Source organism: Cyphomyrmex costatus, unplaced genomic scaffold (assembly GCF_001594065.2).
Source record: "Cyphomyrmex costatus isolate MS0001 unplaced genomic scaffold, Ccosl1.0 scaffold441, whole genome shotgun sequence".
Classification (NCBI taxonomy): Eukaryota; Metazoa; Arthropoda; class Insecta; order Hymenoptera; family Formicidae; genus Cyphomyrmex; species Cyphomyrmex costatus.
In genome coordinates, this window is record NW_017278652.1 from 853927 (window position 1) to 876747 (window position 22821).

General features: G+C 34.6%; 1 protein-coding gene across 1 annotated transcript in view; it reads left to right on the top strand.

Annotated features, from left to right (window-relative positions):
- Window positions 1-22821, top strand: part of LOC108777512 (fibrillin-2) — a 33330-nt gene that overhangs the window by 7494 nt on the left and 3015 nt on the right. Inside the window, exons 3-35 of the mRNA XM_018544423.1 lie at window positions 4607-4689; window positions 5610-5717; window positions 5883-6017; window positions 6210-6312; window positions 6378-6562; window positions 6713-6961; window positions 7254-7409; window positions 7783-8067; window positions 8584-8706; window positions 8813-9061; window positions 9305-9424; window positions 9727-9942; window positions 10168-10367; window positions 10675-10855; window positions 10953-11258; window positions 11522-11863; window positions 12182-12307; window positions 12436-12769; window positions 13223-13389; window positions 13637-13965; window positions 15192-15618; window positions 15703-16056; window positions 16276-16389; window positions 16689-16847; window positions 16924-17138; window positions 17763-18120; window positions 18209-18354; window positions 18496-18604; window positions 18688-18966; window positions 20150-20575; window positions 21491-21739; window positions 21857-22060; window positions 22691-22816. Of these exons, the coding sequence (XP_018399925.1) occupies window positions 4607-4689; window positions 5610-5717; window positions 5883-6017; window positions 6210-6312; window positions 6378-6562; window positions 6713-6961; window positions 7254-7409; window positions 7783-8067; window positions 8584-8706; window positions 8813-9061; window positions 9305-9424; window positions 9727-9942; window positions 10168-10367; window positions 10675-10855; window positions 10953-11258; window positions 11522-11863; window positions 12182-12307; window positions 12436-12769; window positions 13223-13389; window positions 13637-13965; window positions 15192-15618; window positions 15703-16056; window positions 16276-16389; window positions 16689-16847; window positions 16924-17138; window positions 17763-18120; window positions 18209-18354; window positions 18496-18604; window positions 18688-18966; window positions 20150-20575; window positions 21491-21739; window positions 21857-22060; window positions 22691-22816 (7163 nt within the window). The remainder of the gene's footprint in view (window positions 1-4606; window positions 4690-5609; window positions 5718-5882; window positions 6018-6209; window positions 6313-6377; window positions 6563-6712; window positions 6962-7253; window positions 7410-7782; window positions 8068-8583; window positions 8707-8812; window positions 9062-9304; window positions 9425-9726; window positions 9943-10167; window positions 10368-10674; window positions 10856-10952; window positions 11259-11521; window positions 11864-12181; window positions 12308-12435; window positions 12770-13222; window positions 13390-13636; window positions 13966-15191; window positions 15619-15702; window positions 16057-16275; window positions 16390-16688; window positions 16848-16923; window positions 17139-17762; window positions 18121-18208; window positions 18355-18495; window positions 18605-18687; window positions 18967-20149; window positions 20576-21490; window positions 21740-21856; window positions 22061-22690; window positions 22817-22821) is intronic.

Here is a 22821-nt window from a genome sequence, read left to right on the forward strand (position 1 = left end):
CGCGATCGCAGAGCAATAATTTCCGACAAGAAGAGACAAATGATTACGCAAACCGCATTGCTGGGATTGCGATACCGTAAACAAAAAAGTTCTACATCACGAACCGGAAGTATTCCGGAGTACCAAAGTACCACGGTAATTTAAAAATTTATCGAGTGTTCCCATATAAATGACCACCTTTTATCTTGTTCTATCAGAGATACATCTGATAAATATAATATAATTAATATAAATTTAAATAGTTCTAATTAAATTATATTCTATGCACAGTAATTACTCAGAAAAATTATCCATGTTAGAAAACAAAGGAAAATGCTTCAATTTTGCATGTGAAATAAGTATTACGATATAATAAAAATTTGTTATTTGCTCAGAAAGGTTAGATTCTACAACATATTAAAAAATTGGCTAATTCGTCTTTTCAAGGTTCTAAATCTAAAAAACCGTTAGTTCATGGGCTGAGTTTCTGAAGATCAAGAGATAATCGATGCTTGATGCCTTTTCGCGCACAACATAGCTATACTGGTATGTTGCAATACCACGTATTGTGACCGATTGAATTGTGACACAACACTCGTTTAAGGAGACCGCAAACAATTGCTCCGGCCATGTTTTTTGCAATCCTTCACGGTATTGTTTGTTCGCCCCTAATCACAATGGGAAAGCGACTGCTTTTGATCGCTTTAATTTTAATGACCCGCAATTCGCGTCATTTGTTCTGAAACTATCGTAGTTTCCAATTGGACGCTCTCGTAAGCTGTTAATCACCCACACTAATTAGGTCTATGTTAACTAGATGCTAGACATTTATACGGTTTCATTAAGACATTAATTTATTGGAAATTATGATAAGTGCAACAAATTCTGATAAACTTTTTCTACTTCAATAAATAATAAGTTCTTGTAGAACTTTTTACACTAAAGAAACGTATATACTTAATTGAGAGATATATTGAAATAATAAGATTTTTATTAATAATATTTAATGTCAAGAGTACAAAGTTTCTACATATTTCTAAATACCTAAAGAGTGAAATTCTTTTATATATTTTACTCCGTAAAATTTATGTACGAGATAAAACTTTTTTAATCTTTACATTTTTTCTACAGTAACTAAAAATACATAAAAATCATCAATCAAGTGTTGAGAAATAAACAAATTGCAACACAATGTAATTAATATAGAAATTATTTATTTTATCATACCAAAAGTATTATTACATCTGAAAAAATATATCAATATTTAATCAAATTTACATTTATGACATTCATTATGAAAACAGTTTTTAAAGGAAATAGTATTATAAAAACATGAGTATGTGTTAAATTAATTATCAATTCAATAAATACAATATATTAATATTTAAAAAACAAAAAATATTATTGGGTATATGAATTTTACCAATGACTGTATTGTCTCGTTATTTGTATCTGTTTGTAATATAATATAAAACATCTGCTTAAAAAAGAATTAAAACAAATAAATTTAAATCAAAATTATGATAAATAAAAATGGAGAAGTTGAAAATATTTAAAATTATAAAAAATGTAAAAAGCGTAAAGAAAATGAGGTTTGTATTTCCGCTAAAAGAGATGAGCGTAAGTGATCTCCACGAAAAGATCTTCAAATAAAGATATCGGCCGATGAACACATTGCGCATTGATTTCAGTGCTTGTTAGAACACGCTATCATTACGGGCGGGTGTTAAAATTACACCCTGCCGACACGGTTATAACGGCACGCCACGGTCGCCACGTGTTGATCGGCGCGATCGGACACCGCGATACAAGTTCGACAGTGGACCAATCTCCCAAGGAGCATTCATTTGCATACAGATTGGATTAAAGCTTATTTCGGCTGCGAGATGATGATCGACTGCGCTCCTCATAATTCTGCCGCCAATTATTATTATTATTATTATTACACCCGAGCTTCGCTGTAATTTTCCAATTAACGATGCGTACCAAAGTTAGTCCTCTCGCCGATTTCGAACTTTTGCCGTAATGACAATCGGTGTTTTAACGGGATCTGATTATCGTCGATAATAAGAATAAAATACAAAGGAAGATAAGATCAAATGCAGCGAGAGGTTTTGAGAGAGATTTTAAGGACTTCCCACAAAAATCAAATCAGTCTATTTTTTTTTTAATCTGCATTATGGCTCCAACTCGTATTCTACCAGTAGCGTCATATTACTTAAATAATTTTGTTCTAGCGAGCATCAAATAGAAAACAAGATATGTAAGATATATTTAACATTCGCAACGATTGTCTTTGTTAAAAACAAACATACAATTTTATAAGCTAAAAAATTCTTGCTTTATACTTGATGAAATAACATATTTCTTTCATCATTATCATTATTAATTTTTAGAAAAGATAATATAAAATGCTGAGATAACAGGTAGTAGATATAAAATTTTTACACGAACCAAACAACTTTAGTTCTTTTTAAATGAAATAAATGTCTTAAAAAATATTATTAAATAATATATAATTCTAAAATAATTCTTTATACTCTTACATATCCACTAGATATACATATATTCGGAGAAAGGTAACCATATTTATATATAATAAACGATTATTTTTTGTTTCTCGAAAATTTAACTTCTCCCACTTGTTGGATTTTTTTAAAAAGACTTCGTTTATCTTAAACGAGTTTGGAAAGAGTTGAGTTCTTTATAACACTAAATTACCCAAATGGCTCTCAGTTTTTCTTTTAAGTCAGGAGGGTGCGAGATCGTTCACCGACGTAATCGTGTGTAAACATCCGTCAGGTATACACCGAGCAGTTAGTGGGCCACTGTTTGAGCAAGATTGCTTCATCACGCGCTGTGCACACGCATTAATATTGCTACACAAACGCCCGCTGCAATGCCCCTACCGGCAAAGGTGATACGCACCAGGCTTGTAACGCGTATGTCAGAAGTCACGGGAGGAGATATACGAAAAGGAAAAGCGTGAGAGATGCCGGACACGCGAGTGCATTAATCTCCCTCGCGCCAGCAAAACGAGAAATGCGCGGGACCAGTTGCCCCTCTCGAAAGGCACGCTGATGAATGCAAAGGCCGGCCGCGTAGAGCCTCAGTATATGTGATCTTGTTCGAGGAATCTTTTAATCGCAAAATCTTGGATTTTATCTCTGATGTACGAACTTATCTATTGATTCAGTACGTCAAAATTCGGATATTTTTTTTCGGAAGGTCATCCAAGCATCGTGGAATTCTGAGGAAATTTCTCACTATTGTCTAAGAATCGTCGAAACGAACCCTTATAAAATTTTACGTATAACACTGAAAAATAGCGATTATCAAAAGAGTGTTGTTAAGAAAAAACAATAGTACTTTTAATATTCAAAATAAATAATTAATCATTATCTTTCAGTATTAAATTAGTAGTATTAAATTAGATTTCTATAAGGGAAGTTCAATGTCCTGTGAACCACAGCCGTATAAAACCTTATGTAAGATAATGATCGCGTTATCGCCATGCGATAAAAAATGGCGTGACGTGAGAAAGCCAGCGTACACTAACTAGCGTTTGCGATTGCGGCGCCAAGGGGCATAAGTGGCGGCGTTTAAAGCCGGTCGCGGTTCATAGCAGCTGACGTTAATTACGAGGCGCCAGATGTGAATGGCCGCCTTGTTCTGAGGTGGCACTCCGCTCTCTTCCTATTCTTCCATTTTTTTCTCTATTCCTCTCTTTTTTTCGCTCTTCTCTTCTTACGCGTGCCGCGGAAACGCCACGTTTCCGCCTGCGGCATCTTCAAGCTGGCATCATAAAGAGCAACTTATGACTCATTTTTGCTTCCATGATTTCGGAAATTAATAAGAAAATTGTTTGCGGTTCATTTTTATTTAAATTTAAATAAAAATAAAATTTAAGAAAAGAAAATTGCAGCTTGTATAATTTTAGAGAAGTGGCAACAAACATCACATGTTAAATTAAATAAATTTGTGCAAATAAATTAATTTAATCAATTAATTTTAGTTGATATATTGAATTAATTTAACATATAATTTTTATACAAATGTTTAATAATTTTTGTTCGAATAGAAGTTCAAGCTTTATTTTAATAGTTTACAAGTAACTAATCATTAGTTTTACACAAACGACTCAGTGTTCCTTTCAGGTTTTCTGGCTGTATTTGCAAATAGCTCAAAATTGAATCAAAACATGTAAGGCCGCGTATTCACACTTTTGTCAATAATTGCGCTAATTTATCAATAAGTATAAGGTGCGAATATGGACCGTAATATATTCTTTAATTGTTTTATTAAATTTGTTGTATGTGATATTTCACATTTGATATTTTATTTCTACGCACTCTAATTTTTATGTTTGATTCATATCCTTTTTCGTTTTATAATCATTATTATCTCATTTTAATAAATTGTTTCATATTATTGTCATATACTGTTAATTTCTTTAAAAAAGATCGCGCAGCTCAATCTTGAATCAATCAATTAATTTAAACATTAATACATTTCTTTTAATAATCATTTGAATCTTATATTTATACATAGAATTCTTTTACAAAATCATATGTGCATATATATGTATATGTCCCAGAAATAAAAAATATATCAAAAATGCTTCTAGGCCGAACGTGTGCAGATCGAGATACAAAAACTATTGCTGTCCAGGGTGGTCAAAAAAGGTGGAAACAGGCCTGTGTGTCATTCGTAAGTAAAAACTAATCCAATTTTATACTAAAACATTATTTCGCTAAAATTCATAAGTATAATAATAAAATAATTATATAATTACACTAATCAAGACAATGAAACAGTAAAAAAGAGTAAAAAAGGCAAATAATGAGATTAAAAAATTCAACAGAAAAATTAATATTTTTTTATTAGCTAAATTTGAAATGTAAAAGTATGATCATTTCATTCCTTCCAAAATTTTATGATAAATTAATTAATTATATTATATTATAATTAAATGATTTTTAACATTAAAAGAAGCAGAGTCTAAAATACATAATAACACAAAATAATGATAAAACCATATTACTGGCAACAATAAAGCAAGCGACGATCCAGGACATAATGATCTGTATCCTTATGATTTTATCGTAATCGGACTTCCCGCGAGATATTCACAGAATGGAAAGCGGTTATTAATATCGGGCGAGATACCACCTATCATTACCAATACTGTTCGAGAATGATAACGATCGATGCAATTACGTAACGGACAAATGGACATTTATGCGACACGAACGGCCGCCTCGAATAAAACTGGTTTAATGACCTGTTATGCGCTTCCTGTTGATCACATTGTCTGGTAATGTGGCCGCACTTCGTTCGTGATCTGCATTCCGTCACAATTTCCGGGTGTCTGACAATATAATTATTAACAGTAATTAGTTCGTAATGTCTTAAGGATGTTGATGATTCAACATCACGCCTATAATCTATATATATAATTAGAATTGTAATTAATTCTAAATTTACATTACTAGAATTTAATTTACTGTAGCAATAAAGCAGCCTAGGCTCTCTTTTTTGTTTAATGTAAAAAAAAAATATGTAGAAAAACATTATATTCGGTCCAAGCAATTCGTCTTAAATTTTAAATATCATCTATTTTATTTTAGCGATTTGCGCAAGACGCTGCGGTCCTCTTGGAAGATGTATAAGACCGAATATCTGTTTATGTGAGGGCGGCGTTGTCGCTTCCGCTTGTGGTAATGGTCAAAGCAAAGGTAAGACATATATGTATATCAAATGATTCTCCAGAGTTTTCAAACGTCTTTCATATCAATTCTTTCATAAAGTTGTTAGTCATTTTTGAACGGTTTTGAGATAATAGCGGATTTGTTAAAAATAAAATTTGTTGACAATCTGATCAACCAATATGTCATCAACAGTCATTACCACCGAGACCGGAAATGGTAGCGATCGTAGCGAGGCAGGAAGATGTAAGGTTCATTGCATAAACGGAAACTGTGTCGACGGCCGATGCCAGTGTCGCAGCGGGTACCAGGGAGAATTCTGCAATGAACGTAAGGGCAATTTTAAATACGCAAACTGAAATAAAATCGTAATTTCTTACGGGTCTTACGAGTTTCACGAGAACAAATTACAATTCTATCTTGAATCGGAGTACACATCTTAGATACCGAAAAATAGAAAAGAGATAAAGAATTATTTTAAAAAATAACTAAATAATTAATCGAAGATCTCTTCTCAACTAGCAATTTGTCGTGAGCCCTGCTTAAATCAGGGAAGATGCATCGGTCCAGATCGTTGCGCTTGCATCTACGGTTACACTGGAAGACGTTGCGAAACCGATTACAGGTAAGATAAACAAATATATCGATGTATCGCCTAGTTTTTTTTTTTTCACGTACTTTTATGTTTAGGACCGGACCCTGTTTTACCAAAGTAAAAAATGGTCAATGCTTGGCAAGCCTTCAAGGAGTGGTTTGCACACGACAGTTGTGCTGCGCCACGGTAGGCAAGGGATGGGGTCACCCCTGTGAGAGGTGTCCAGCCAGATTGGATTGTGAATTGGGTTACTTGAAAACCAATCAGGGTCAATGCGTCGGTACGTTAATGTCTCCTTGACTTTTAATATTAAATATCACTCAATCAATAAAACGTATAATTCAAAAGTTTTACAGTTATTGGAATAAATCATAATTATATTTAATTATTAATTAATTTAATTATTAAATAATATAACTAATATCTTCAGATATTAACGAGTGCGAAGCAATTCCCGGACTTTGCGAGGGTGGTAAATGCTTAAATACTCCTGGCTCGTTTACCTGTGAGTGCCCCGCAGGACAAGCGAGAGATCCCGAGACCAATGAGTGCAAAGATAGGGATGAATGCCAAGAGGAAGGCATCTGTGCGGATGGCCGATGCATAAATACAAACGGCGGTTATTACTGCCACTGCAATCCGGGATTCATACAGAGTCAAGATCGCAAATTTTGCATCGGTAACTAATCATGAGAATAGATAATGCAATTAATTTTTAAATAGATAGGTGAGATAGTTCTACTGTATTAAATATAGTTTTCTTTAAAATCTTGTTCTTATAACTATAATTTAAACCTACCTACTTAAAAGGTTAAATATTATAATAAAGATTTTACTAAAATGTCATGCACTATTCATCTTTAATATTTCCTTCTTAAATAGCTTTATTTGAAAAAAAAATTTTTCTATTTTGAATATTCTCCCGCACCTTCTTATTAATTTTTTTAAATTGGTGGTTAATTATCGTTCAGATGGCAGACAGGGATTGTGTTACACAGCGGTAAACCGTAACGGACAGTGCAGGAATCGACTTGCTATGCGACTGAGTAAAAAGGATTGCTGTTGTGGCAAGAATATGGGTCGAGGATGGGGTGATGAATGCTTTATCTGTCCTAATCCTGGCAGTGGTACGTATACATTTTTAAAAAGGATGACTCCATAAAGCAGTGCTTTATTTTAATATTACATACATTTTTCATAATTTTTTACGATATTCTCTCTCTTGCATAATTTAAATTTATATAATTATTATTTAATTAATTTAAATTTGCATAATTTAATTGTTTTAAACTACAATCAATATTATCAATTCGAATTTCGAAGACGGTTTGTTTCGTCCAATCATAAATAATTCTAAGCAAGTACGCTAAAAGATTTCTTTGTTAGCGACATGCAAAGCAAAATCAAAACCGCGATAACACACGAAAAATGGATTATATAAAAGCGAACGACTACGGCGACTGGCAATTCTACAGGATCCACGTTATTACTCAATTGTAGACGATTACAACAGGCTTTGCTCGCAACTGCAGTCAATCACCGAGGTGAACGAGTGTGCGTTGCGGCCAGACATTTGCGGTGACGGAAAATGCATCGATACCAAAGAAGGCTACGAGTGCGAATGCTATCCGGGTTTCACAAGGAAGCCTGGCGGTAGATGCGAGGACGTGGATGAGTGTCAGTTGGATTACTGTCAGGGCGGAATTTGTCGCAACTACCCCGGTAGCTTCGTCTGCGATTGTCCGTCCGGTTTTGTCGTTTCTGGCGAGGGCAGATATTGCACCGGTAAAGTCATTATTCGAATCCCTTTTCAACTTTTCAAAGCAGTACAACGGTATTAATGGGCGCGTTCAGCGATCTAAAATTTTGATTGGATGATCTAAAAGAATACACCAATAATAGCAAGCGTTCATTCAACTGATGAGTCCACTGAACGCGCCTAATGATAATTTAATAAAAGCATGTAATGATAGTAATGATAATAATTGCAATAATAGTTGTGTTGATATAAAAATTTTAGCACTTTTTCAAAAACAATTGACGGTAATGTACATAATTAATAATAATGCATTGAAATAATGGTTGTAATTACTATAATTTAAGTATATAATTTATAATTTTAATGCCAATTACATATTTTTTAATAGAACTATATAAATATAATTATTATTATTAACATTATAACTAAAATAACTGTATAAAGCTTGTAATTAAATTATTTTACTTTGTAATTATAGTCACCAATATCAAACACTTTTTTTTTCAATGCGTATTGATCAATATAAATAAATATCTTTCTAGATCACGATGAATGCCAAGATACAGGCATGTGTACTAACGGACATTGCATCAACATGAACGGATCCTTTAAATGTAAATGCAACGATGGTTATACGCTATCGCCGACAAAAAATACCTGCATAGGTGAGGAACATAAGAAATAATAAATATATTACGTTTGTAATGAAGAAAAAAAAGATATTTCTGAGATGGAAATAATAGTAGTAACAATTCTGAACTTTTTTTTCAGACATCAACGAATGTATTGAGAATCCAAGAATTTGTCTGAACGGCCATTGCGAAAATACGCCAGGATCCTATCACTGCATATGTCAATCAGGCTTTACTCCTTCAAGAGACAATACGTTTTGCGTGGATATGGACGAATGCTCCACTAGTGGGATGTGTGAGAACGGCAAGTGCGTCAACATGGAGGGCTCCTTCAAGTGCGTGTGCGACTCCGGTTTCAGGATCGGTCCTGATTTAAGTCACTGCATCGGTATTGACCTTATTGAATAACTGACAATTAAGACATTCGTGAAAATAAAACACTAGATTTTTATATATTTTTTATAATTCCGCATAATCTAGATTTTCAACATTTCAATGATCTAACATTAAAAAAATTTAATCGAGCATTTAATTATTGCAAGATTGACTTCCTCCAAACATTTAAAGATAGAATTAAAAGCGGAAGAAAGAAGTAATTCATTTATAACCTTGTTGTTATTTGTTTTGCAAGATATTGACGAATGTGTAAATTTACCGTGTCAAAATGGACGTTGCATCAACACTCCTGGTAGTTTCCGGTGTGAGTGTCATCTAGGATTTAATCTGGGTCCTGATGGAAGGTCCTGTTTAGGTTCGTATGAATTACATTTAATTCGAAATTTTTTCTTAATAATCAAACGTTCATTAAATTAAAAAATCCATTCTATTTATTATTTTTTTAAAAATCTGTTAGCTTGATTGCTCTTTAAATAACTTTACAATTAAGTCTTGCCTTAAATGTTTTCTAAGGCAAGATTGATATTAATTTTAAATAAATTGACTTCACGTATAGAGTTTTCTCTTTCCTATGATTAATTTAATTAGATAATTCACACAATATTTAATTGTTTAACAAAAAATTACATTTCTATTGTATGACTCTGCGCTTGTCAGATACGAGAAGAGATCTGTGCTATTCACAGTACAGAGATGGCCAATGCTCCAATCCTACGTCCACTGCCGTGACAAAGTCTAGTTGTTGCTGCTGCACAGTGATCTTGGGTCAGCCGCTGGGCTGGGGTAGTACCTGCCAACCTTGCCCGCTTCCAGACACCACAGAGTTTGAAGCCTTATGTCCGCACGGTGCTGGAATGACTTATAATGGCGATGGTAAAACATTATCAAATATTCCACTTGTTAGAAATCTGATACTCTCAAATCTACCAAAACATCAGCTTTTACATTTATAAAACGCTCACTTTGTAACAACTTGTATAATTCTAAATATATATAGGTACTCGTAAAAAAATCTTTTAAACATTAATATTATAAAATTTACAAGATTTTCAAAAATTTCAATTTAATGAATAATTTTAATTATAATTACCATTGTAGACATCAACGAATGCGCTCAGAACCCAAATATTTGCGTCAATGGCGGATGTGAGAATCTTATGGGAACGTATCGGTGTATCTGTGACAATGGATATGAAGTTGATGCAACAGGCAAGATATGCAGCGATATCAATGAATGTGAACTGGAGGATTCCTTATGCAGTGGCGGACAGTGTCGAAATACACCCGGTAGTTTCCAAGTAAGCAAATTATTTATTATTAAGTAAAAGAGAAAGAGAGAAAAAAGAAGACTTAGTTTAAATGTCTTTTTTAAAAGATAAACAAATCAACTCTATAAAATAAAAAGTACAGGAAATTGAAATAACTTGATCAGTTTAATTCTGTGTACGTGAGAAATTTATTCATTAATTGCTTAAGTTACACTTCATTGTAGATTTTTGGTGATATATTATATAACATATTACTAGTATATACATATATGTTTCTAACTGACTTAATTTAGAATATAAATATCGTGAACTATCGACAGCATCATTTTACTCGCAGTGCCTCTGTCCGACGGGTATGAGATACAACACGCAGAATCAAATGTGTGAGGACGTGGACGAATGCGATGAGTTAGGACCAGACGTATGTTTCAATGGTGTTTGCGTCAACACTCCGGGAGCTTACGAATGCGAGTGTTCTCCAGGATACATTCTCGACAACACCGGCCACATTTGCATGGGTACGGAAAAATTCCAAATAACAATGAAACAATTTCTGTTGTAAGTATAAACAAAATAGATATAAATATAGACTGAATTTTGGTCCTTTAATTCCAGACAATCGGAAGGGCTCCTGCTGGACCAAGATGATAGATGGTCGCTGTGAGAATAACTTGCCAAAGGTAACCCTACGCTCGGAGTGCTGCTGCTCAGTCGGAGTGGCTTGGGGTAGCCCCTGCGAGATTTGTGATCATTCACTTTGCGAGTGCTCAAAGGGCTACGCAAAGGTCGACGGCAAGGGCTGTGCGGACATTAACGAATGCGATCTCAATAGCGGAATTTGCAAAGGGGGTGGCACTTGCGTTAACACAGATGGCTCATATCGTTGCGAGTGTCCCCCTGGCCTCACTTTAGACACGACGCGTAAGCCAATAATATCAAATTATCATAAATATATCACTTTTCATTAGAAAAATCTATTCATAGATTGTTATCCTATATAGAAAAGTACATAAAGAATTAATAAAGAATTATATTATAACATAAATCATTATAACATAAAACATATTACAAATCATGTTTTTTTATTATATTCTAAACTGGATATTTTTGTCTTAATTTTTTTTTATTTGTAGACCGTCCATTTTTAAATATTTTTTATGTTTTTTTCAATATCTTAAATACAGACAGCACTTGCGTCGACACCAGACAAGAAATATGCTTCTTGGACCATCGTCATGGTCAATGCACCAGTCCCATAGAGGGTCACTTCTCCAAGAGTCTCTGCTGCTGTTCCGTAGGCCGCGCTTGGGGTAGCGACAAATGCGAACTGTGCCCTAAGATAGGCACACAGACTCATACCGAATTATGCCCACGGGGAGACGGCTTCACTGAACGACAGGATATCAATGAGTGCGTCGAGTTCCCGGGCATGTGTTTGAACGGCAGATGCAAGAACACAATCGGCAGCTATAGTTGCAAATGTAATCAGGGCTTCGCACTCGACGAGCATGGTATCAAATGCAACGGTAAGTTATTTCTTCAGGGAATCTTGAAGTTCAGGATTTGGAAAGATTAAATCCTAGACGAGTCTTCTTTTTAAATCTTGAGCTCTAGAAAGTATGTATGTAAAAAAATGTATAAAAATCCATTTCTTACACTAAGGTTTTGTATTGAATCTGCTCTTATATATATATATATATTTAACTTAAATAAATTACATTCTTAAAAAACATTAACAATTTTAAAATAGTCTATCGTCAAAATTCGACAAAACATTCTGTATGGACAGATAAATTAGTTAATCTCTCTTTCTCTCTCTCTCTCTCTCAACTTGAACTTTTCAGATATTGACGAATGCGAGATCATGCGTGGAGTGTGTGGTAATGGTACCTGTAGAAACACTCCTGGTAATTTTCAGTGTGACTGTAATCCTGGCTATCGCAGCAGTGATATCATGAAGATTTGCATGGGTATGGTATAAAAAATTGGATTAAACATTTTATGATTTAAATTAAATTAATTTAATTTAAAAGTTTAACATATAAAATCTTTAAATTGGAAAACAATTTCGTAATGTATGTTAAATTAAACATTCCAGACATAGACGAATGCGAAGAGACACCAGGATTGTGTCGTGGTGGCACCTGCATCAATACCGAAGGAGGTTTCAATTGTCAGTGTCCTCCAGGACACGAGTTGGGGCTTGACAAGCAATCCTGCAAAGACATTGACGAGTGCTCGAGAACTAGTGGTATATGCTCGAATGGCGTTTGCGAGAACATGATGGGCACCTATCAGTGCATATGTGACGATGGTTATCAACAGACGGGCCTTAGATCTCATTGCGAAGACATCAACGAATGCGCGATTGATAACGGCGGCTGTGAAGACATTTGCCTGAATACGCCGGGTAGCTTTTCCTGTTCTTGTCGGTGAGAAAAATTACTATTTTTTCAATGCACGAATTTTACAAAATCTCTTAAAATTATTTGTAAATACAAATTAATATTGACGAGTTTACTCAATGAGTGGAAGGTACGTCTGTTCACGAGCCTTAAGTAGTAATGGCTTTACAATGATTGTTTTTGTAATTTAAAAAAAACTACGAGTATGTAGAATAAGAGCAGACACTCCCACTTTTGACTCACAATAAGTGTAAATATGTTTATCAACCACTATTTGTATTTACATAAAAAAGTCTAATTAATATTTGTGTGTGTGAGAATTACTCTCAATTTTTGTATTTAAATATCGATTATAAAGTACTATTTACAGTAAATCTAGCTTCTCTAGTATATATGTGTATATTTCAGTTAATTGAGCCATAATTCAGCTAATTAAAATTCTAAGGATATAGTAATGATAGTTTATTATTTGCGAGATAGTACCGGCTACGCTTTAAATCTGGATGGTCGAACCTGTGTGGACGTAGACGAGTGCAAAGAAAACCCTCGCATTTGCAACGGAGGTAAATGCCAGAACATACCTGGCGGCTACATATGCAATTGCACGAACGGTTTGCTGCCTGGGAGAGACGGTATATCTTGTATAGGTAAACCTTTTATAAGACATTGTATACTCTAAATTTTTAGGAGTAGAATATTTCCTAAACAAATTGATGAACTTGAGTCTTGATTGAACAAATAAAAATTGAGCCAATTTTGAAAAAGAGTGGCTCAATCTTCAATCTTCAAGAGTGAAAGTTTACTCTTCAGAGTGAAATTCACTCTAAAAGTTTTAGAAAAATATAAATGACATTATCTATTTTGTTTATTTATACGAGTTATTTTTTATCATAGATGTCAACGAGTGCGTGACACAACCACGGATATGCGGATACGGCGAATGTTACAATACAATCGGCTCTTTCAACTGTCGCTGTGAAGAAGGATATTCGGTGAAGCCGGCGGAAGGACCAGCATGCACCGACGATGATGAATGCCGATTGAACGCTTATTCCTGCAGCGAATTTGCTGAGTGTCAGAATACCCAGGGTTCATATGTGTGCACTTGCCATGAAGGCTTCACTGGAAATGGAATTGAGTGTTGGGACATTAACGAATGCTCCACTAATAATGGTGGCTGCGACTCTAACGCACATTGTATCAACACCGAGGGTTCCTTTAAGGTATATGTCAAACAATGACTTTATCAAATAATTCTTAATTGCTCAATGAAGTTATAACTATTATAAACCAGAATGTATCAGTATGTATAATATATTTGCAAAGGCAGACAGTAAATATCCGGCAGGCATAATTTTTGTAATAAAAAAAAACATTTCAATGAAATTTCTTATGATCGTATTGCTTGATCTACTAACGTTAATTACACTGTGTGACCACAAAAATTTTCCAAAGGGCGCGTGGGTTTGGTTATGTTGGGGGCACGGCCCACTACCATTTCCCCAAGGGATTTGGCAAAGTTAGATCGTACAAAAATGGGGAATCAATGTATAATTATGAATTTTGAGGAATACAGGTAGCGCGATTTCAGGTCAAATATATATGATAACAAATATACGCACATGTTAATATTTTTTTCATCATGCGTGCACGTAATGTGCCCTATACCTTAACGCTTTTGCATGCGGTAAATAGCCAATACCTCAAGCCGTTGAATTATTTCTCTAATCCCACTCTTTTGCGTAAAAACGTTGCTGTATAGCACGTCACTTTTTCTAGAAGTTTTGTGCCATTTTCTATATAGGATGTATAAAAATTGTTAAATGTTGTTATTTTATTTTGAAAATGCATATCTTAGTTGGTTTTTAGTAGAACTATCGGGAACTGTTGCTAAAAGTGCAAATATTAATTTTTTTCTCGTACTTTAGAGGAAATCTGACGTGCCAGATTCGCGCAGTTAGCACGCCATATTTTCAATTTTAATTTTTTTCATATTAAAACTGCGGAACTCTTTTTTATTTCTAGGTAGAACTGTAGAACTATGAAAAGTGCTACTGGAACTGTTGTAATTTTTTTGATATCGACAGAATGTCGTGCCAGCTTCACAGATCCTACTATCTAATGCTATCTCATGTATTTGTAAAACAAAGTTCGCGCTCGCGCGCATAAGTGTGAGTGTGAGGATGTGTATGTGCGTGTACGTATTTGTGATAATATTTGATCTCAAAACCATGAGAATAGCGCAACTGGTACTCCTCGAAATTAATAACTTCAAATTTATGCCCCATTGTTTTACGATCTAACTTTACCAAATTTCTTGGGAAAATGATAGTGGGCCGTGTTCCCGACACAATCAAACCCACGCGCCCTTTGGAAAATTTTAAAAGTTGAAATCGGTCACACAGTGTTATTATTAGTATTAATTCATTTCACTAAAACTATTTTGTAGTGCGTGTGTGATGCGGGTTTTCGAGGCGACGGCTACAATTGCAAGGACATCGATGAGTGCACAGAGGACAGCACGCTCTGTGAAAATGGTCATTGCTTGAATTATCCTGGTGCTTATCGCTGTGAATGCGAGATGGGCTTCATGCATCCAGATGAGCGTAACGAGCAGGCTTGTGTAGACATTAATGAATGTGAGATGTTTAGCAATCTCTGCGTTTTTGGTCGATGTGAGAATATTTTCGGCATGTTCCGCTGTGAATGCAACGAAGGGTACAAGCTCGATGGTTCCGGCGGCAACTGCACTGACGTAGACGAATGTGAGAGCCCGCAGTCTTGTCAGTACGGCACCTGCATCAACACTCAAGGCAAATACATCTGTAGATGCCCACCGCATCACGAATTGGTGGAAGCCGGGAATGCTTGTGTTGGTAAGTTTTCTGTACATTCGAATATTATACTCTTCGAATGTTTTATATAATTCTCATTATCTTGATTTTGCGTTTATCACACAGATAGACGCGAATCATTTTGTTTCACCAGCTATGAGCATGGCACTGGACGGCCTCAGTGCATCTTCGACGTATCATCATCAGTAACGAAGGCAACGTGTTGCTGCAGCATCGGCATCGCCTGGGGCAATAATTGCGAAGAATGTCCGCAGATTGGTACGAAAGAGTATGACCAACTGTGCCCCAGTGGACCAGGGTACAGACCAAATCGAGTAACCGTTATTCTCGAAGATATTAATGAATGTGAAGAACATGAGAATATTTGCCAGAATGGACATTGCACCAACACATTCGGTAGTTTCATGTGCTCCTGCAATGAAGGCTTTATCCTGGACGATTCGAAGACTAGTTGCATTGGTAACGGAAACACATATCATTCGAAAAAGCTTATACTTCAATTTATAATATATAAACTATAGTCCTAGTTTTAAAAAAGTTTAAACGTAACCTTGGATTCTTTTAAATCTCATTATTCTTAGGCGGTTCAATCGTCAAGGTCTCAAAGTTTTGCTAATGTTTTTACGTTCTAGAATAACAGGATATTTAAATGACTTTAAAAAATTATATATATTATAGACATAAACGAGTGCGCGTTGCATCCACGAATATGCGGTGTAGGATATTGCATCAACGATCAAGGGAAATATCATTGCGAGTGTCCTGAAGGATATATGGCAATGCCCGGAGGAAGTGAGTACATCTACCATAAATAAAGACATTATTTAATTATGTTTACTTCATCAAACTTTATTGTCATAATTAAATTTAAATTTAATTGTTAGATCTACAACTTAATTCTTGACCTTTTTTTTACCAAGTTTCGATGTAAAATTATAAAAGAACAAAAATTAACCTAATCAAAGTAATCAGCTCCTTCATTTTTCACACATTTTCGCCATCTTTCATACAACTATCGGATGTAAATTTTAATGTAATTTGCATTTAAAATTAGAAAAATCGTAAAATGTAACTGTTATGCATTCCTTTAGAGGAGTGCGTCGACACGAGAAAAGAAGCCTGTTATCTTACTTATGATTCTGGACAATGCCTTAATCCTATGGTGCAGCCACAAACAAAGATGCTGTGTTGCTGTTCCATGGGAGCCGCATGGGGCAGCCTCTGTGAAAAGTGCCCTGGTGAAAGAACCCGTAAGTTTTCGAGTAATCAAACAATTTGTATTGTATATACCAAATGAGTTTAATAATAACCATTCGCTGACTGCAGGCGAACACGAGATTCTATGTGGACTGGTGCCAGGTCAGATAATGAATCCAATTACGAATCACTCCGAAGAAATCGATGAGTGTGCCCTGATGCCGACAATGTGCACTCACGGCAATTGCATGAACACGCCTGGTAGTTTTGAATGTCAATGTAATCGCGGCTACATTTATGACCAGGATTCGCATCAGTGTATTGATGAGAACGAATGTCAACAGGTATTCCTTTTGATGTTTTGTCTGAAAGATTCTTACTCGTTTTTTTAATCCTTAAAGAAGATTATTGTAATGTATAAATCTCTTGTAAACCAAACTGATAAATTCCATGAAATAAAATGTAGGAAAAAATGACGCAAATAATAATTATAACTACATATTTTAAGACTAAAATTTATCAAAAATAGAGATAAATCGATCAAATTGTATTTTTCGGAGAATTAAGAAAGGGCAGGAGCATTAAGAAAAGTGTATCCTCCTAAAAGGGAATTACGTTGAAAAATTAAAAAAAATTTTGGTGAAAAAACTTGCATCTTCATTACTAACATGAGTACTTATTGATTTACCTTCGTATATATATAATTATATAGTGTATACATACATATACATACAACATATTTACATGTATACATATATATACATATAGTGTATACATAATTAAATAAACTTTATTTTATAGTTAAAGCAATTATAAATTTATTCAAACTATGTACGTTAGTTTATTCGACTACTATTGTACTTAATAATTCTACAAACTTGTATACAGTTGTTACTTTGATACTTGCTGCTATTGTGTTTTTCTCCAAATGTGGATACTGAATTCGTCAATATTTGTGATATTTTCAGATACCGAATCCTTGCAGTGGGAACGCACAATGTGTAAATCAGCAGGGTTATTTCGAATGCGTGTGTCCGGCTGGCTACAAACTTGGACCCAGCCAACACGATTGCGTCGACATCGATGAATGTTACGAGCGATCGGGCATCTGCAGCAACGGCGCGTGCAGCAATCTACAAGGCGGTTTTCAATGCATCTGTCATTCCGGATTCTCGTTAACTCGTGACAGAGACAATTGTGTTGATATCGACGAATGTCAGCGCAATCCGAATATATGCAACAATGGCACCTGCATCAACACCTTGGGTTCCTACAAGTGTCAGTGTTATCAAGGATTTAAACTCAGTCCGAACAATGATTGCGCTGGTTAGTAGTTGCACTTTATAGTTCTACAGTTCTACAATTAACAAAATATTTGTTTGCATATTTTAATTTTTTAATAAATTGATTTTAGACATTAACGAATGTCGAATCATGCCATTTTTGTGCCGCAATGGCCGATGTCGGAACACCATTGGTGGCTTTGTTTGCGAGTGTGCAGATGGTTACGTGTTGGCGCAAGATGGTCAGCACTGTCGCGATATCGACGAATGTCATGAAGTATGTCGTGCAGATTCTGATGGAAAATTTTCAAAGAAAATAGCCAATAAATTTAATACTCTCATATATTAACAATTCAAATCAATCAAATGATTGATATATATGTTAATATCACTTCAAAATTAATATTGTATCTTGCAGATACCAGGATTATGTCCATCTCCAGGGAAATGTCAGAATTTAATGGGATCTTACATATGTTCTTGTCCTCTAGGATATGAACTAGACCATTCCAGAAAAAAATGCGTTGGTACGTAAAAATTACATTAAATAAATTATATTGATCATTTGTCGCATTTATATATTTCCTAAACATGATTTACATTTATATAGACGTAGACGAGTGCGTGGAAACGAGAGGCATTTGTGAGAATGGACGATGCATCAATACAGAAGGTGGAGTAATTTGCGAATGCCCAGTAGGATATCGATTAAGTGAGAGACCAAATTCGCTGAAATGTATCGATGTAAGAGAAGAACAATGCTACGATAATTATAGACGGGGCCAGTGTACTTTCCCACGAGAGGGTGGGATGACCAAGAAGCACTGTTGCTGCACAATGGGCAAAGCTTGGGGCCGTTATTGCGAGCAGTGTCCGCCTGAAAATAGCGGTAAAAAAATTTTTTTAATTAAGAAATTGCATGGTTTTCGGTTCTTTTCATGAAACACCTTATTTATTTTCATCTTATTGTTAGAACTCAATTTTGAGAATGTACCGTCAAGGCACTATTTTATTATCATTTTATTAGAACATGAGTGAGAAATTTCACAATGCTGCGGATTTTATTCCATCCTGTGTGGTTTTTTACTTACGAAAAATAAAAAACCGTTGCGTCCATCTAGCGGCACTGCCGCATATTGCTTGCTATAAATAATTACAACAAAACCTCAATTATTCGACCATGCGAATCGGATTTGTTGAATAGTCGGATAATCGAAGTTTTCAATTTTTTTTTATTAAAACATGTTTTTTATATATAGATAGAATAATTTAATTAAGGCAAGGTTGAATAATCGGTGTGTCAGATAAAATCAAGGTTCTCTCTACTCGCAGTGCTTGGAATTAGTTGATCATTTCGAGCCGATTCCCGAAGCGTCGCCCATTGTCCTTCCACTATCGCTCATCGCTCGACGATTGAACCGCCAATCATAAACGGCTGCCTCAAGAGCATTGTCCCTCAGTGAAAAATATGTATGGTGGTAGCGTATCTTTAGGAGAAACTTGTAAAAAATTTTCCTTGTAAAATATAATTTTTATAACAACAATAGTGTACAATAATTAGAATTTAGAGCTATAAAGATGCGTTTTTTTTTAAATGTATAATAATAAGCTTAGATGGCTAGGCCTACTGGAAAAACCATAAATTTCTCCTAAAGGAACGCTGTATTTTTTCACTGCAGCATATTTTTCATTGAGAAACGCTCCTGAGGTAGAAAGGCACAACGCCAACCACATAATCGGCGGCTTGAACGCGTTCTTTGGAAATTGACTCAAAATGAGTAATTAATTCTGAACATACTGCTGTACTGTAATGTAAAATAAATATTACATTAATGTTAAATAAAAATTAAATAAATGTGTTTTCAAATTATTATTGCAAATGAATAATTAATATAAAATAGATATTTAGTACACGCGGTTAAATAAATTAGATAATATAATTCTCAATATCTCTGGAGTATTCTAAGAAACATAAAGAAAGAGCTACTTCATAATTAATTAGTAATTTAAATTCGTATTATAACCACATAATTTGGATAATAAAAGAATCATACACAATTATGTTCATTTAGAGGAGTTCAAGAAGATGTGCCCGGAAGGATCGGGGCGGGATGATACTGGGATCGATCTGAATGAATGCCTGTTTATGACAAATGCTTGTCCCGGTGGCGAATGCATCAACACGGATGGTTCATTTCGATGTGAATGCCCGACCGGATATATATTGGACGAAACTGGAAGGCGATGTGTGGACAACAACGAGTGCCTGACCGTGCAGAATATCTGCGGTAATGGCACTTGTCGTAATATCGACGGCGGTTTTGAGTGCGCTTGTAATGACGGATACGCGCCCGGGGCTCATCAGGTGTGCGAAGACGTGAACGAGTGCCTGGAGCTGGGTAATCAGTGCGCCTTCCGATGCCACAACGCACCGGGCTCCTTTCGATGCATCTGTCCATATGGATACACTCTGGCACCCGATGGCCGTCATTGCATAGGTAATTAGAAACCATCATTCTTGTCGTTTGATTAAATTCTCTATATTTCATAGGGTAAAGTAAAACATTGTAAAATTGCAATTCACTTTAATTTTTAAATTAATTTAAATCTAATTAATCTCCTTAATAAAAAAAAAATAACAAGTCACATTCATATCATAGTGAACTCACAAATGTAGACATATAAATCATAATGTTTCTATGAGATTATCAAAAGTGACATCATTAGCTTGATCTCTATATGTCATAGCAGTATCACAGTGAGATAACCTTTATCATGTAATAACCTTAATCATGTGTAATGATGTCATAGCAATATCACATCTACGACAAAGACATTTGCACATTACTGTGATTTAGCTGTGACAATGATGTCACAGCAAACGCAGGTATGAACCTGCAATGACAAAACATAAATTCGCATACCTTTGTAACAATACTGTGACTTTCTTTTTCTACTATGAAGGATATTAATTCAGCAAAATAGAAGTAAATAAAAATTTATTTTGAGAGAGAGAGAGAGAGAGAGAGAGAGAGAGAGAGAGAAAGAGATGTATAATTTCATTTAATATCATAATAAAAATCAATTTAAAGATTTAATATTTCTGGAAGTCGTATATGCTAAAATGTATTACTATAATTATATGTATAATTATCATATAATATTCAAGTTACTATTTAACAATTATGTAACATTTTAGTTACATGTTATATTTATATTATAAAATTGTTATTTATATTAGAAAATTACTAACATATATATAATTTGCTTTATATTTGTATGTGTTACATTTCTTTGTTGAAGAAAGAGAATATTTATATTTGCGCCTAGTACCAACAAATCTAGATTAGATAATACATAATTCGTTTCTATACATTGTAAAATAGAAAATTAATATAAATTCTTGTTTCCAGACGTTGACGAATGCGCAACGCCGGCGAACGACTGTAGATTCCAATGCAAAAATCTGATTGGCACCTTCATGTGCATCTGTCCACCTGGCTACCAAAAGATAGGAATGGCAGATGAGTGTAAGGACATCAATGAATGCGCTACTAATTCTGGCCTCTGTCAGCACGGTCGTTGCGTTAATTTGGAGGGGAGCTATCAATGTCTCTGCTACGACGGTTTCGAACAAAGCACTGACGGAAAGTCGTGTATCGGTATGAAGCGTAAAAAAGATTCTATATATTAGATAATACAATAAATAAAAAAAATACTATAAATATCACGGTCAAAATACTAAAGATAGAAATATGCTTGTACTTCTATGTGATCAGACCGAAGAGTCGGCTATTGCTTCCTGCAAACAATCGGCGGCAGATGCACCGCCAGAACCTTAGAATTGCGCACGGTTACAAAGGCGGATTGTTGCTGTACCATGGGAGCAGCGTGGGGGCCGCATTGCGAGATTTGTCCATCCAGAGACTCCGACAATTATAATGAACTCTGTCTGGACAGAGGATTCTCCGTGGATGGACAAGGTAATAATACTAATAATATATTATACGTTATGATGGTGATGAGTATATTTCGATTGTATTTATAACAAATATTCGATGCTTATGTTAATCGATTTTGTTAACATTTTTGTGTTGTAGATTTTATTTTTACACCCAAATATTAATTTAACATATAATGTTACTTGATAAATATATTTTGTGATAAATTGATATTTGACATTTCTTATTATTAAAATAACATAACTGATGAATAAAGTACAAATAATATAAAAATAACACAATTATTAAATATATTTTAAAGTAAAGGAAAGATGAATATGCATAAGTATATTCACATGTTAAATTATTATATTGGATTGGAACTTATTATAAATTCGTAGTGCTGTTTCAAATTTAAAGGAGTCTTTCCACTTGAGAGCTGATTTTAAACGTATTCTTTGAGAATTTTTTTAATGAATAAAGATGTAAGTGTACTTAAAAATCAGTACAGGTCTAAAAAGTGCATACAATGAACATGTAAAAAAATTTTTTTTTTTATCAGGCCTTAAGCTTCTAACGAATTTTTAACCCTCAATCAACAGTGATTAAAACAAGAATCTAACTGAAAGATAATATTCTGTTTTTGTTCTAAAAATAGATGTATATTTTCAGATATCGACGAATGCAAAACCATACCCGATCTCTGTAGGAATGGTCTTTGCGTAAACACACTCGGTTCTTACAGATGCATCTGCAATAAAGGGTACAAAGCTGATAAATCTGGCATTCAATGTATTGGTAAG